Here is a 17,154-nt window from a genome sequence, read left to right as displayed (position 1 = left end):
TAGAATTTAGAGCAGCTTCTCCAGTTGTATAATATTGGGATGGTTGTAGTACTATATCGCACATGGAAAAAGACCCTGCACCTATCTCTGATGAGCTTTCCCTGAGGCTACAATCTTGTGGATGAAGAGACAACTGATGGTTTACTTGCGTTGCGTATTTGATATTATGCACATCCAATTTGTTCAACACCTTTTATGCCAAAACTGAAACTATAAATAAAATGACAAAAATACAATCAACTCAGACACAGACTCAAACAAAACCAATTCGCCTCCTCCCTTGAGGATTGCATTCACAAATGCCTGCGGACTTAGAACTAACTTAGACAATGCAGAATCATTTCTCCTCGCAAATTTCCAAGATATCTTAGCACTAAGTGAAACTAACCTACACTTCTCCATTCCCTCTAATCACTTTAACATGTCCGGTTATCTCCCACTTTGCTATAAGGACTTAGACATATGCACAGACTTGGAGTCTATATTTGAAACGCTCTTCCCTTGACAAGAAAATCCAAACTAGAATCAGATGACTAGGTCTTCTTGTGCTTTGAACTAAACCTACAATGTAGCGTTAGTTACTTATATTTTCTCTATCATTCTCACTCGACCTAGGACTGTAACCTAATCAACCAAGTCTCTGACAGGATAAATTCAACACTCTCCGTAGATACTAGCGCCCATGTATTTGGTGACTTTAATATCCACCACAGTAACTGGTTTGGTTTTTCTAGTTATACAGCTGCTGCTGCTGCTGCTGCTGCTGCTGGTAGCATCACACATAGCTTTTTTATATCTCATTTGCTGTCACACAACAGGATCAACAAGCCTCAGCTATTCCTGATCACAGTTCCCGAGGATTATATAACAAATGCCCATAGCTAACTCACGAATGCTGATCACGTTGTGATACTGGTAGAAACCACCTTAAACTCTCAACTCCAACTTGAAGATCCATTACTCAAAACAACAAGATACTTCAAAAAGGTTGATTGGGAAGCCATTACGGATCACATCAGAGACACTCCATGAAGTAGTATCTTTTCTCTTCCTACAGAACTGTGTGCAAATAAAGTTACTGAATGGTTCAAAGCAGAAATTGCAGCACATGTTCCCACATGGAAGTTCTTTAGCAAACCCTACTCTTTCCGATGGTTCACTTTGACTTGTGCAGATGCCATTGTTCAAAGGCAGCATGCATTCTGCAGATTTATCTGACATAAATACAGTACAAGTAGGCAAAAGTATATAAAAGCTAGAATTGTAAGAATGAAATAGTCACAGCCAAAAGAAGGCATTCAAAGTTATCAGAAAATGCATTGAGTTACAGAAATTAGGAGCTCGCGATTTCTGGAAAATTTATAGTAGTGTAAATGGACAATCAACAATTCCCCCACTATTAAACAACCTTGAAGTTGTTTGCATGGCAACAAAACAGGCAAACCTGCTTTAGACCAAACGAACTACTCCCTCCCAATTTTCCCTTTGCAGACAAGAGTCACATTTGGTAATCTAAAAATCATCCCTTCCCGTGTTTATGATGTCATAAAAAACCTAGATACCTCGAAGGCCTGATCTCATCCCTGCTACACTATTAAAAAAAATGCTCTGCTGAGATTGCCCCAGTTCTCTCCAAACTCTTCAACAAATGCCTTATCAAATCTTGCTTTCCTGACTGCCTGAAAATTGCTTCTGTTATACCAGTTTCCGAAAATTCTGGTGAAAGAACTAACCCACCAAATTATCGGCTCATTAGTCTTCTCCCTTTCTTCACTAAAATCTTTGAGTCCTTAATCAATCAAGCATTTGTCCACCACCTTATAGATAATAAACTTATTTCCAACCAACAATATAGATTTATGCAAACTCATCCTAACTGTAATCTCTAAATGTACATACCATGCACTGGATATGGCAGTAGCTCTAGATATATCTAAAGCCTTTGATAGGGTTCGGCATGATGATCTTTTCATGAAAATTAAATCCTATGGGCAAATACTTAATATAATCAAATCCTTCTTAGATAAGAGAAAAATCCAGGTCGTGCTTGATGGCCGTGGACTAAGACAACATGATAGAAACGTGGGTGTGTCTCAAGGATCGATCCTTGGACCTTTATTATTCTTCATATTCATAAATGACTTCCCTGATAAAATTGTCTCAGTGATAAGTTATTTGTTGATGACAGCATGCTCTATAACAAATTCGAGGAGAAAACAAATGAACACATATCTAAGAAAATGGATAAAACCTTAGAGGAAGACCTCCAGTCTGTAGTGGAATGGGGCTGTAAATGGATAGTAACATTCAATGTTGCCAAGATTAAGCATCTTTCCTTTAATAATTACCAGAAGCCTTCTCAACCAATGATTGCGATGACTCATGATACACTAGCTGAAAGTACTTTTTGTTCAAACCCCTTCGCTTCATATTCACAGGCAACATAATTGGAACAAATACATCAAGGGCATTACGAAAGCTGCTGCGAAGATGGTGGGCTTTCTACTGTGCTAGAAAGTTCCTTACTCCTGAGAGTATCCTGTACCTCTATAAAGCCACTATTCACCCATGCACGGAGTATTGCTGGTGCATCTGCTACTAATTACTATTAGAAAGGATTCAAAAAAGAGTCATCAACCTAATAGGTCCCACACTAGCAACTAAATTCCAACCTCAGTCTCATTACCAAAATGTGTCATCACTGTGCCTATTTTACAAGTATTTTAATGGAATATGCTCTGATGAACTATAAGCATTTGTGCACCCTCAACGTAAATACCTCCGACTAACCGAACGGGCAGCAAAATCCCACCCCTACACTATAGAGATCCCTAGATGCCATAAAGCCTTCTACTCAAATAGTTTCTTCCCTCAAACTGTTAGACTTTGGAATTCCCTCCTGGGGCCTTGCTTCCCTAACATGTAAAAGTTCAAGCGTAATGTGAACAAACACCTTGATTCCCAGCTTCCTACATAGTATTCCTGTAAATTTGGTCTTAAATAGTAACCCCTTATGTCAAAGTAGCATTGTGATTTGTTTGGACTGAAATAACAGTAAAAAAAAAAAAAAATTTCAAATATAGTTCCCTAGAAATACCATAATTCATTTTTTTTAGTAGGTAAAAGTTATAAAATTATTTAGGATATGCATCTATAACTTTAAATGATTTACTAATTTTCTGTAAACCAAAATTATTATGAAAAACTGACATCTAAAATGAGTTTACAAGAATTTACAAAAGAATAAAACAGTGATGATTTATGATTTCTATATTTATTTATTTTATTTGTGGACTGTTATCCTCATCTTTATAGTTTGTTGTTTTTGTTTCACCACGTTTCCGCCAACTCATCCTTTGGCCTTCTTCAGGTGATTAACCATGATGGGATAGAAATACTGAGTCTCATAACTGTATCCCCAGTAATTACAGCCTTCCATAGTCGTTGTTGTCTCACCACGTAAACATAAAAAGGGCAATAAATACACAAATTACTCATCTCAAAGAATTCCAATAAAAAAAAACAATAATATATAATTATTATTTCTAATTCTCTTTTTTATCATTTCTCTTCAACTAATTATACTATGTAAAGCTAAATATTTATATATTGTTCATCTGATTGGATTTCATTGCAGTTTTTGATTTTATTCCTAGAACTTTGAAGTTCAAAATATAGATGGATTTCAACAAGTTCTGCTGAAAACAAAATATATTTTGATAGGAATCTGTAAAACTATTTTTTGAATAATGCCCTTTTTATATCATCAAAATACTAAAAAATTATTATATAATATATATTATGAGGTTAGAAAATAATTGTATTTTTCTCTTTAGACATTTTGCTCCATTATTTGCAACAATGTTTTGGTGAAATTATACTGACCTTTAGAACAGAGGTTAGAGCTGTTTACTTTCAATCATTTTCTTATAATTCAGTAATAAGAAAAAGCAAAAAGGTTACATACAAATCTTTACATTTTTACCTGCTTAATGCAGATGATTGCTGCTAAAATATTCAAACTTTCACATTCTTAGAAATCATAAATATAATTTTATTAACAAAAGGAATTTTCTCTTAAAATAAATTGTTCATCTTATTAAATTGAATTCTTTATGCAACTGCTTGCATTCTATGGCTATTATATACTTAATGTAATAAAGATGGATATGTACTTACCCAACTGCGTTTGCCTTTCTTCGCAAGAATTGACAATAAAAGAGAAATGAGCATCGAACATTGTTTGTTGCTGGTCAGTAGATTTGTGATTCTAAAAGTTGAAAACAAAAAGGAAAAATATCATTTCGAAAAACAATAAAAAAAAAGATTATATATTTTTCTAATGTATGATATTATCATGTACGAATTAATATGGAATGAAAATAAAACTAGAAATGAAAAATAAAATGGCGTTTTAAAAGTCTCAGAGTTATCTCACTGGTTCCTTCAATCCGTTTTCAAGATGGCTCGCAAGATCATCATTCATAGTTTAGCCATAAAATTTGATTTTCTTGTTTAAAAATAAAACAACTTGATCAATTTATGTGATCTTTGGTGTGCTATATTTTTTTTTTTTCGTCACAGGTACATACATTTTTCTTTATTTTTATTTTTTGATGAGGATGCTGTAGTTTGCTTCACACATGCGCATAATATATAATTAAATAAATAATTATGATTACATCTAAGTGAAACAACAAACTTAAATACTAACCACATTTTACAATAATTTAAGAGCCTCTGCAAGTCTATTCTACTGCCATCCTACTACTCCAAGTTCCGAGTATAAGAAGTTGTTGTACATATTAAAAAGTTTTTTCCTTCTTTCTGAAAATGAGGTATACTTTGAAAATTTAAAGAATATAGCACTACAATACAATCCTAGTTCAACACATTATGTTGGTAAATAAATAAGTTACAACTGAAAATTAATGAAATCTTTCATTATTGTTATAATTTTTTTTTCCTCGTCTAGTAAGAGTGTTTTTCTTCAAAATCGCATTGTCATAATTTTCAAATACAACTTCTTACATAAATTTGACTGATGTTTTCTAGTTAGATGTCATAAGAACTGTTTCTGTAAAAATTATTGAAATGTCATTATGCAATAGTTTACTATCTTTCCAAGCAAATATAATTTGTCCATTTTAACATTTCTTTGGTTATAAATACATAATTTTTTAGAACTTCTTTGATAAGTTCTTGGTAGTACTTACTTCGAAAGAATGGTCAGTTCCATGCAACTTGCATTCTTTCGATTTAGGTTAGAAATAACTGATGATATGTTGTTCTGGAGATATTCCAAAAGAGTATGAATGTGGGGTTTGAGAATTTGGATACCAAGTTCTGAAAAATACAAGGAAAGAAAATCTTTAATATAATAAAGACAAAATTTATACCAACAACATTTTTAAAGATTTTTGTTTATTTAGTGATTAATCTCTACTTAACATCTAATATATGAAGAAAAGTCAGTTGGATTCTTAGACTTAAATAACATTGTATTTAACAAATCTATATTTAATTCTGACTAATAAACTCTGAATTCAAATCGATTTCATTGATTATACACTATATTTAATTAGAAATTTCTTTTAGTAAGAAAATATTCACAGTCTACTTTAATTGGGTAATCAACTGTTAATTAATGGCATAAAAAATCGCTTGGTTTGTAACTATTCTCAGTTTTCATTTCAAATGCATAGCACATATCTACACAATTTCTCATATATAAACAATCATTTATTTGAAATTACAAATTGTATAAAATAATAATTATGTATAGATACACCTACAACGTTCCTCTCGACTAGGAAAATATGAATAAACTAATTTTGGAGTTTGTGCTTATTCTTGATTGTCTATGATCTCGTTTTAAAAATTAAAAAGAAATAAATAATGTAAACAGTTGATATTTTTAAATGATTTGAAAATTTTCAACTTGCCATCTCGGCTCATTAATTTCACTTAGAGACCATATTTTATCCAAATTTGAACTAATGTTGTAATTACAATATAAGGAAAAGTTTTTACTTCTTTTCCTATATTCTATGTAGTTGGAATTAAAATCTGTACCTGACGCCAAGTAATAAACCCGAATGATCAAGTGTAAATCCTCATCATATTCATTTTAACATCCATTTTATATGCTAGCATGCATTGGTCAGCTTCAAGAAATTGGCTTCCAAAAAAACTCCATCTCTGTTCAGGTTTTTATTTTTCCTTTTTTCAAGCATTTCTTATCACTTACTCATATGTTTTCCTTAGTCTTCTTACCTCAAATGTTCTACATTTACTAACACAAGACCTTTCATCCATTCTTTCAACATGGCCATATCATTAAAATATCCTGTTCTCCATACATTTCACTAAACTGTCCAGTTTTAGCAATGTCACTAAATCATGCTGTAAATTTATTTTGAGAAAAGAATTTTGTGTAGGCATAAAATTTTTTTGTTTTTGTTAAATATTATTATATGAGGAATCTTTTCGGGATAAAATCTATTGAGGAATGCAAATTTTGTATTGAGAAATACACACTTAAATATGTAACCATTAGGTAAAATTATCCAATATGGCCCAAATGAATGACCATTTTCGATAACTTATTTTTTTCCTAATGTTTATATATTTAAAGTGTGTATTTCTCAATAGATTTTATTTCAGAAAGATTCCTCATATAATAACATTTAACAAAAAAACAAAAAGAAAAATTTTCATGGCTACACAAATTTTTTTTTCACAATAAACTCCCACCATGATATAGTGATTTTGCCTCAGTTTTTACCTTCTTGAGATCATCATATCTTTAAGACTCATATTAGACATTTCATCATATCATTTCTGTCCATGCAATGCACCTCCTTAACCTTCACTGTTCAGGTTTCACTTCCATACATCATCACACTACGTACACATATATGATAGACTCTTCACTTGGTTAACAACAGTAATGTTATACTGCTCATTCGTGGCAAAAGTTTCCTGAGCTTACTCTATCCAATCCTAACTCTTGCAATCACACTAGCACTTTCTCCATCCTATGTGTTCAGATATACTTTATCTACATCTGAGTTCTCATCCATTTCTATTGTCGTATACTTCACACTAACTGGTTATTCTCTCTCAACCAACTAGTAAACCTTGCAAAATGACTTGGTGATTTCATCAGGGAGGTTTTCCATTCCCAAAAGCAGTAGAAAAAGTTCATATTTTGGTAAATGTGTACAGATTTTGGTGGAATATCTGTTACATTCATAATAGAGTAGAAACTGGAATAATGTTAAGAGAAACACGAAAAAGTATATTATTTTTCTCAAAGATAATCTCATACTATAAGATAGCAGTAAAAGCTCTTAGGAACTGCTAACAAAATTCGTAAATCTCAACTATTCATTGGTGACAAAATACTAGTTAGCAACGGTAAATGCACAGGTAAGCGAATCTATATCTTGAAAAACAGATTTAAGAGTTAAACAACAAATCAAGTGAAATGAATTTAATGTTTTCAAAGTTATGTTTCTAAAATTTTGTCCGTGTTTCGATAAATTAAAAAAAATAAATTCACACAGTGTGATAATGGAAGTGTCATGGCAGCAAGTTATTACTTTATATGACTTGTTTTTTTAATAGATTTTTTAATAGTTTTTTTATATAACATGTTTTCTATAGTATTTTATGACTTGTTTTTTATAATTTTTTTAATGACTTGTTTTTTATAATTTTTTTTAATGAATTGTTTTTTATAATTTTTTTAATGAATTGTTTTTAATAATTTTTTTTAATGAATTGTTTTTAATAATTTTTTTAATGAATTGTTTTTTATAATTTTTTTTAATGAATTGTTTTTTTTATAATTTTTTTTAATGAATTGTTTTTTATAATTTTTTTTAATGAATTGTTTTTTATAATTTTTTTAATGAATTGTTTTTTTATAGTTTTTTAAATGACTTGTTTTTTACAGTTTTTTATGAATTGCTTTTTATAGTTTTTATATAACTTGCTTTTTGTAGTTTTTTATATGACTTGCTTTTTGTAGTTTTTATGACTTGTTTTTTTATAGTTTTTTTAAATTACTTGTTTTTTATAGCTTTTTTTACATGACTTTAGTTTTTTATATGAATTGTTTTTAATAGATCGGTACATAAAAAATGAGGATGAGAGAATTAGTTAAGTGCAAACTTTAGCAACAATAATGAGGGTGGATGTGTCAAAAATATAAAGCTGTATTAAATAAACTAACACACCTTGTAGAGATAGTATACTAGTAATATGTGGTCCCAAAATAGAGAATGAAAATACTTGGAAAGCGATATCATTTTTTCTGTCAGTTAAGTAGACAAGTTGAATACATTTTATAAAATGTTATTTAAAATTTTTTTTTTTCTTTATTTCTAAATTTTTATGCCAATTACATTTTTATTTCTTCATAAAAAAAACTAAAAAATTTTATTTCTTTACTAAATTTTTGGGTTGATTTCATCTTTATCAAAAACGTTTATTTTTTGAAAAAAGTTCTTCAAGTCTATATTCATTTCCTCTACAATTAACTTTCAAAAACTTTACATTCTAAACCATTTCTGTTAAATTTATCACTATAATCTTTATCTCTACTCATTTCCAATTTCTAAATCAACACTATTTGTCTATTTTCCAGTTTCTTAAAAGATTTTTCTAATTTATTCTAGAAAATCAAATGTCATTTTTATTTTTGTAAAAACTATACTTCTTAATTTTTTCAAGTCTTAAAAAAGGAAAAATAAGAACAAATTAAATATTTGTGAAAACAAATTGTAAGTAAATGCAATTTGTACGTTTAACAAAATATATAAAATTTTTATAGCAAAATTGCGGATACTTAAATTTTAAAAGTAAAAATGACAATGCTAGTGGAAATCAACTTTTTCCTGTTTAAAAAAAAAAAAATGGTTTCAATGACTTTATTAGAGGACTAACATATCTGCCCATAAAAAGTACAGATGTTGATTTTTGTAGAAAAGCAAATAAGTAGACAGACCTTTTTTGTCGTGACTGTATTTTGGACATCCATTCAAAACAAGTATTTCTTTTAGTCGATCTTCGTCGTTCTTTTCATCTTTATCTCCCTCTTCTTCCATTTTAACATCTTCATCTTCCACCACTGAATCAACATTGATTAAATTATAAATCATCTCCATTACAAGATGCAACACACTCTTACTGATTGCTTTGCTATTCAGCAGTTGAAACACATAAGGCATGGCTGAGACCTTAGTTTCTATAACAGTTGTTTTCAGAAGGCAAGGAAAAAACCTTAAAAAATAAACAAGAAATTCAAACAACAATAACAATCATAAATAATGAAGGAACAATATTTGATTAAAAAAAACAAAATTGATCATTTTGATTTAGATTATAAGATCAAAAAGAAATAAAATGTAAAATCAAAAATTATTCTTGTAATTAATGTTTTTTAATCCATACCTTGGGGATTTTGTCCAGGCATGAAGAAAATTCAACAAATAAGTTGGGCTTTTAAGGCTTTCGACAGGTAATGATTGAATCTGAAATTAAAATAAGAAAGAAAAAAATTACGAAAACATAATTTTGCCAGTAAATTACAAAATACCATTAATCATCATCACATTCGATGTTACATCCATTTTACATGCTTGCATGTGTTGGATGGTTTTTAGAAATTGACTTCCAAACTAAACAATCACTGTCCAGGTCTTTATTTAATCTCTTTTTTCCTAAGTCCATTTTTATCAATTCCCCACATATTTTCTCCTGCTACCTGAAATAATCCAAGAACACTCATCAATTCTTTCAATGTGACCATACCATCCTATTCTACACACATCTTCCTATGCTGTCTAGATTTAATCCTCCTCTACAGTCATCAGATTTCACAAATCATAGCCAATATTCTAAGACCAATAATGGGCATTATCAGCAATTTCCATATTCTGAAAACTTAAACAAAATAAAAAACATTTAACCAGCCAATACAAATCAAACAAAACTTGAACTTAGAATTAGGCTAGCTATTTTACATATTTCAAAAAAAAAAAATGTACATATCAATATTAAATTGAAAAAATAAAACCTACTTATTTCACTTTATAAACACAGCACACACTTTGAATTCTAACGGCTGTAGTTTGTTTGAAAAAAAGAAAAGAAAAAACATTTTTAATTGCACCACATCATTCAAATCATTAGGTCATATGTGTATCATCTCAAACCAAATAATAAAAAAAATCATATTTAATTGAAAACTTGACTTTTCCCTAATATTTTGGTATAAATTTTAGTTGAAAAACAATAAATATAAATAAAATAGTATTTATACAAAACAAAAGTTGAATCTGATGAAATTGATAGAAAAAAAGTTATATGTTCACTTACCTTTGGCCATACAACCACATCAAACACTGAATCAAGCTCACTTGGGGTGTAAGGGTAAGTTTTAAATATATCAAAGAACTGAAAATTATAAACAAAGAAATGGTTAAAAATGCAAAATATATTCAAAATCCAATTAGTTTTCTTATCAATGCATTAAGATAGCATAAATTCTTTGGCAATAAACAAAAATATGTATGCAGGCGACATAAAATATTCTTTTTATATATAACAGTATAACATGTCATTTGTTCAACATGTCCTTACCGTTACAGTAGTATGGACATAATGAATCATGCTTTGGTTGGATAAACAGATGCACACACTCCTTAATTGAAGGTAAGCAAAGAAAAGGCAGGCCAAGAAAGATTTGGAATTACTCCATCGAACCACATTGAAACCAACATAAATGATAGTTTCATGGAGAAAATCAGTTTGTACTACCATGGCCAATATACAACCCACATCTAATTTGGAAAAAATATTAAAAGAATTGCATCTATTTATATGCATATTAACTTCTTGTAGCTTTGCTGGCTGGTAATAATCAAGACAAACATAGTTGTACAGTTAACAAAAAGATGTATTAGCAAAAGCATGTTACAGAAGTGTGCATCATGATTCTAGGGCCATAACCGACACAAATCGCTACATCACTGTTTACATATAACCATATTTACTATCAGTAAAGGCAAAGAAAGACCTGGAATGACTCAAAGATGACCTAAAGCAATGGCATATCGAAACCAACGAAAGTGATAGTTTCAAGGAGAAAGATGGTCAACATGCAACCCACATCTGATATGGAAAAGACACATTAAATGGAAGAAGTACAGATAAATTGTATCTGTCAAAAAAATAAATAAATTCTCATAGTTTCAGAGTGATACAATGAAATATTTTAGTTGATCAAATGAAAAACATAATCTGAATAATATAAATTATCAAACCTTATCTTAAAAATTCAGAAACATAACTTCCTCTTTTTTTCATGATTGACTTTCTAAGTCAAAGAATGGATCAACTGAAATATTGTCATAATCATATTAAGGATTTATTAAACAACAAATAATGATGTTTCTCTATCAAGACATTCTCTTTTAGATTCAAGAATACTTTTAAACATGTTTATTATGAAATTACAAATTGTATACAAATTTAAACTTCTTGATTCTATTAAGAATCATGAAATACACAATCCAGTTTTATATTATTGAATTTAATAGTTAGAGCTCAGTTATTTGACCAGTTCAGCTCAACTAAATAAATTAAGATAGAAGCCTAGAAAGTTGGCTCATAAGAAAGCTGAGCCATTCCATTATGTTTGGATAGTCAAGTCCATTCTCTGAGTTCTGATTGACCATGAATGATAATTATATAAATATTTGGATTCTACATTTATCACACTAATTTGAAAAGAAAAGTAAAATTATTAAAAATAAAAAATAAGTTTTTAAAACTATTTTTGACACAAAACAAAATTATATTCATATCTTAACAAAGGAGAAATATTTCTACCTGAAAAAGTCGTGTGAGTGACATCTTCCATACAGTTTTCATTTGTGCTAAAGCTTTGTTATAAACCTTGTGTTTGTTGTCCAAACAAACCTTCGATGTAGCTGCAATTCCAAGAATCACCTTCAACAATTTGGGCAGGTACACTTTAATGTAGTGACCCAATTTCCTCATAATCAGAAGAATAATATTCAAAAAACTGTTAAGAAAAAGAAAAAAGAGCAAACAATTATTTGATCCGGTTTTTTTTAAAAGAAAACATTTAATCATTTTTATAAACTTAGTTATGTGTATATGCTTATCTTCTTCTTCTATTATATAAAAGGCAAATGTCTGTGTTTGTGCGCTCATGCTTGTATGTCTGCTAAAAACTTTTGTCATCCACATCATACGAACGTGGCATCATTAGAAAGAACAATATATTTATTACATCATTTTACATATTAAACGATTTATGAAACTTTTTAATTCAAATGTACTTCCTTATAAATGGTTTTATCTCTTGCAGCAATTTGAATAATTATGAAGTATATTTTTCTGAAAGTTATTTTCAGTTTTTCTTTTTTAAGTATGATGAAACTGTTTTTAATAAGCACCATTTATTATATCAATGTATTTTTACATATATTTTTATAGTAAGATATAATTATTGATTATCTATATATATAAAAGCGAAAATGTGTGCATGTATGTATGTTCGCTGGTATGTGTATGTCCGCAAAAGGATTTTTTTCGGCGGCTTCTCAAGGCCGTCACTTATTTTAAGAACTTTTTATATCACATCGAAATCATAATATCTACGCGTTATGAAAGGGCGTCGCCCGTCTATTTAATTTGCCAGACTTTGAAACGTTAAATATTCGACATTTTGGGATCGCCGCATATTGCCTTCATTTTTCGGTATAAAAAAAGCAAAACTTGATTCGAATCCCTGGCCTACGGCCAGTGATTTCTAGAAAGCGATTTAACGTTTGGTCAATGTCGGCTTACCGTCGTCATATCAGACAGACAGTTGCTTTCATTTGGAAATGAGACACTCCCCTAATAAACGGGGGAGCTGGTTTTCCCCAAAGTTATGTAAAAACAAACTGGGTTATTGACCTCATTAAAAACTGTCCCGCAGAAAATGTTAACTGCTGAATAGCTATTGCTTACATCGTCGTCGTTGTAGCGCTCGCACAAAATGTTAACTCCCACTTGACGTCATTAAGTGGGGAAACAAAACCAGCCAAAGTTGAGTAAACAAACCAAAAAAAAAAAAAAAAAAAAAAAAAAAACCTGCCCCCGCAGTAAATGTTAACTCCGTTACTTCTATTTGACCTCATTAATGAGGTCAAATAGAAGTAACGGAGTTAACTTTATTGCAGGCACCTGTCAATTCAAACATCTTTCCATTACTATTTCTTGGTCGGCGAACGGTTAACGTCACACGTTTTTTTTCACACTTTATTATTTTCCAACTGCGCCTCGAGGCTTCGACTTCGATTCTTCCTACTTACTTACTAAAACTTTTTTTTTTTTTAAACAAACACCCGAGCAACGATTTTTTATTATTCTTTTGTCTTGATTTACCCAAAACCACACACACTTCCAAACACCCGGGCAACGCCAGGTACTCCCCGCAAGTAACATAATAAATCTTAACTTAAAATCTACATAGAACTATTTATATAAGAAAAATAGAAAAAGATTCTGTTTAAAAAATGCATCTGAAAAGTCTATAAAATATGATTAAGACTATTTAGAAAAAGAAAAAAAATATAAAACTTTTAAACTTACCTTTGCATTACTATTGGTGGTAACATATTTTTTAAGTCTACAGATGACATCAATTCAGGAATAGTTACATCTATAATTAATAAAAAGAATAAGTTTTATAAGTTATCTATTATATAAAAGGGCAGTTGTTCGTGTGTTTGTACAGGGTGGGGCATAAGTCCTGTTACAAAATTTTGGAACTATTTTATTATTATATGATAGTGTAATATAAGATGCCTTCAATAAGTTTCTAGACTTTTTTGTACAGGCATTTAAAATTGTTGTAGACTCTTGAAAATTCAGTATGTTATTGCTATACATCTTCTGAGATGACTGATCAATTTTTCTCATTTCAGGTTCAAATGAACAGCTATAGCCGGAATTGGAATATACCCTACTAAAGCCTGATTGTCACAACTGGTAAATTTCAAAAATACAATCTGGATGTGAGGATACTTCAGAAGAATGATATGCAATAAAATTCTGTTTTAAACTTGGAAAAAATACCACAGAAATGTATAGAATGCTTCAAACTGCTTTTGCACCATCTTGCATGAATCAAGCATCAGTTTTTGAGTGGCATAAGATATTCAAGAAAGGCAGGGAGTCTAGAGGGATGATGAGAGGTGTGGGAGGCATAAGAAAGTCAGAACACCAGAGTTGATTGACCAAATAAAGAATTTCATGGAGAAGGACCATTGTACGTCTATAGAGACAATAATTGCACAGTTTGATGTCAGTGTGGTTAGAATACACACAATCATTCACGAGGAACTGTAGATGCGAAAGATTTGCACAAAGTTTGTTCCAAGGGTGCTCAGAGAGATCAGAAAAAAAGACATTGTCATGACAGTCAGGAGATGATCGAGTTGATCAATTCAGATCCTGTAGTTCTTGATGCCCTGGTAATCTGTGATGGAAGCAAGATCTACAATGACCAAGAGACAGTAGGAAGCATGCTGGCTCTCTCAAACCCAAGAAGGCCAGACAGAACAAATCCACCTAAAAACTTATGATGATCCCATTTTTAACAGCACGGGTATGATCTACATGCACTGGGTTCCCACTGGACAGACAGTCAACAAGGAATACTATGTTGAGGTTTTAAGAGAGTTCAGGAAGGGATTCTGTTGAAAGAAGCCATCACTCTTCAAATCAGATCAGTGGCATTTCTACCAGGACAATGCATCAGTCCACAACTCCATTCTTCACAGACTATTTGATTAAAATGGGCATCAAGGCAGTTCCTCACCCTCCCTATAGTCCAGACCTTACTCCCTGTGACTTTTGGTTATTCCCTAAGCTCAAGGAAAACCTTAGAGGTTGTCATTATGAGACAATTAAGGAGATGAAAGAGACTCTGATGAGGATCATTGACCATTGACATGATCACACAAGAGGACTTCCATGGGACCTTTCAGAAGTTGCTGAAATGGTATAAGTTGATTGCAGTCAGAAGAGATTACTTCAAAGGTGACTAGAATTTCATGTGTTCTATCAATAAAAGTGCCGATACAAAAAAAGTCTGGAAATTTATTGAAGGAACCTTGTATATATTTTTTAGAAATAAAAGATACTATATATTATTTTAATTGAAATTCATTATTGAGATGAGTATTATTGATATTTATTTACTGCGGACTATTATTCTCATCTTGATAAGAATAATTGCCCGCAATAAATCAATAATACTCATCTCAATAATGAATTCAATTCCAATTAAAATAATATATATACCATTCAGTACAGACCCGACGACCATGGAAGATCAGATAATAAATAAAACATGAATTTATAAGACCAAAAAAATTCAACCTTGATCGCCCTTCAGGGCCTGTGGCGCAGTTGATAGAGACGTTGAATCTTTACGGTTCCAGGTGAAAATTGTCTGAAGATAGCGATTTCAATCCTACCCAAAGCCATCCAGAGGCTTACTCTTACTTGGCCAAAAACCGTGGTGTGACAACAACAACTACAGAAGGCAGTAATTGCAGTGAATGCAGTCAGGAGATTGAGAGTTCCTATCTGTCGCGCTTACCACCTGACGAAGGCCAGAGGAATAGTTGGCCGAAACGTTGTGAAACGAAATCTAAGAAAGATAAGAATAATAGTCCGCAATAAATAAATTAAAAGATACTAATTTTTAACAATGTCTTTTGAATTGAAGAGAAAATTCATCATAGAGCAGCATGAAAAGGGCCTGTGTCCATCAGAAATATTCGAGTTAAGGAAAGACCTGCAAATCAACAGAATGCTGATAAAAAGGATATTGATCATTACCTGAAAACTTTGTTGATCAAAGATAGAGCTCCAGAACATCTAAACTAATCAAAAACCTGAAGGAAAAAATCAGACAAAATCCAAGAAGATCCATAAGACAAATGTCATGGGAAGCACAAACATTGCAAAGGACTATGCAAAGAATATGTTGAAGTGACTTACATATGTTTCCTTATAAGCTTCAAAAGAAATAGCTTCTCTCTGCACTCACAATTGAAAAAAGAGATTCACCAGAAATAAACTCTTGTTGAACTGTATTAGAAAGGGCATGCTTAATAACATCATCTTCACAAATAAAAAGTTATTCTCACTTCAACAATTTCACAATCACCAAATTTCTTGTAAGAAGTCATAAGGCAATACCTGGTAATGTAAGTTTTCAGAATGCAGAAACAAGCATCAGTAATTGTCTGGGCAGGTATTTCTGAAAGAGGGAAATCTCTACTTGTTTCTCCCTCTCAAGAGGTCAAAATTAACACAGAAGGTTACATAGAAGATATTCCAGAAGGTACACTGATCCCATGGTATAATTCTGTATACAGTGATGAAATTTGGACTATCTAACAAGATGGGGCCACAAGCCACACTGCTCGAGTACCACACAGTGGTTTAAAGACAACTATCTATTCTGGATCAGCAAAGAAGAATGACGTCCCTCATCACCTGATCTTCACACTCTTGATTATTCTTTGTGATCAATCCTGGAGAGTGAAGCCTGCTCTACCCCTTGTTCAAAATATTGAAGCTTTTAAGACAAAATTGAACAAATTTTCAGAGAAAATACCTGTAGATGTTATGTATGTTGCTTTAGATGATTTCCCAAAAAAGATTTTGTAGTATAGTGAAGGCTGAAGGAAACATTTTGAACAATAAGTGATGACTCCTTTGTAAAAAAAAACAAAAACAAAAAAAGCTTTTATTTTCTTTTATGTCGTTTTTTCAATGTTAAAGATCTGATGGGTTATGTTCCTTCATTTCCACCAGGCTTTGAAAGCAAAGCAAATTTTGTTTGTTTTAATTTGAAATTTTCACCATTCATTGATGAATTTTTCATTAACAAACAAAACTGAAGATAGAAACTTAAACTGGATTTAGATAACTAAAATAATAATGTTCAAGTTGGATAGTTGCTAGAACAGCAGATACACAAGAAGTGGTAACTTCTTGTGTATCTGATGTTTAACATTAGACAAAGCTGCAGGTGTGACAGTCATA

At 31.1% G+C, this 17,154-nt stretch overlaps 1 protein-coding gene across 1 annotated transcript in view; it reads right to left on the bottom strand.

The window, feature by feature from the left end:
• LOC145286076 (small subunit processome component 20 homolog) overlaps window positions 1–17,154 on the bottom strand; it is a 169,371-nt gene that overhangs the window by 76,211 nt on the left and 76,006 nt on the right. Inside the window, exons 28-34 of the mRNA XM_080134747.1 lie at window positions 13,681–13,750; window positions 11,905–12,100; window positions 10,390–10,467; window positions 9,463–9,542; window positions 9,017–9,291; window positions 5,217–5,346; window positions 4,180–4,270 (exon numbers count right to left, since the gene is read on the bottom strand). Of these exons, the coding sequence (XP_079990873.1) occupies window positions 4,180–4,270; window positions 5,217–5,346; window positions 9,017–9,291; window positions 9,463–9,542; window positions 10,390–10,467; window positions 11,905–12,100; window positions 13,681–13,750 (920 nt within the window). The remainder of the gene's footprint in view (window positions 1–4,179; window positions 4,271–5,216; window positions 5,347–9,016; window positions 9,292–9,462; window positions 9,543–10,389; window positions 10,468–11,904; window positions 12,101–13,680; window positions 13,751–17,154) is intronic.

Source organism: Euprymna scolopes, chromosome 10, assembly GCF_053919585.1.
Source record: "Euprymna scolopes isolate OS-2025 chromosome 10, ASM5391958v1, whole genome shotgun sequence".
NCBI lineage: Eukaryota > Metazoa > Mollusca > Cephalopoda > Sepiida > Sepiolidae > Euprymna > Euprymna scolopes.
Note: the sequence above shows the minus strand (reverse complement) of the source record. Positions and strands in the feature narration are given on the sequence as shown.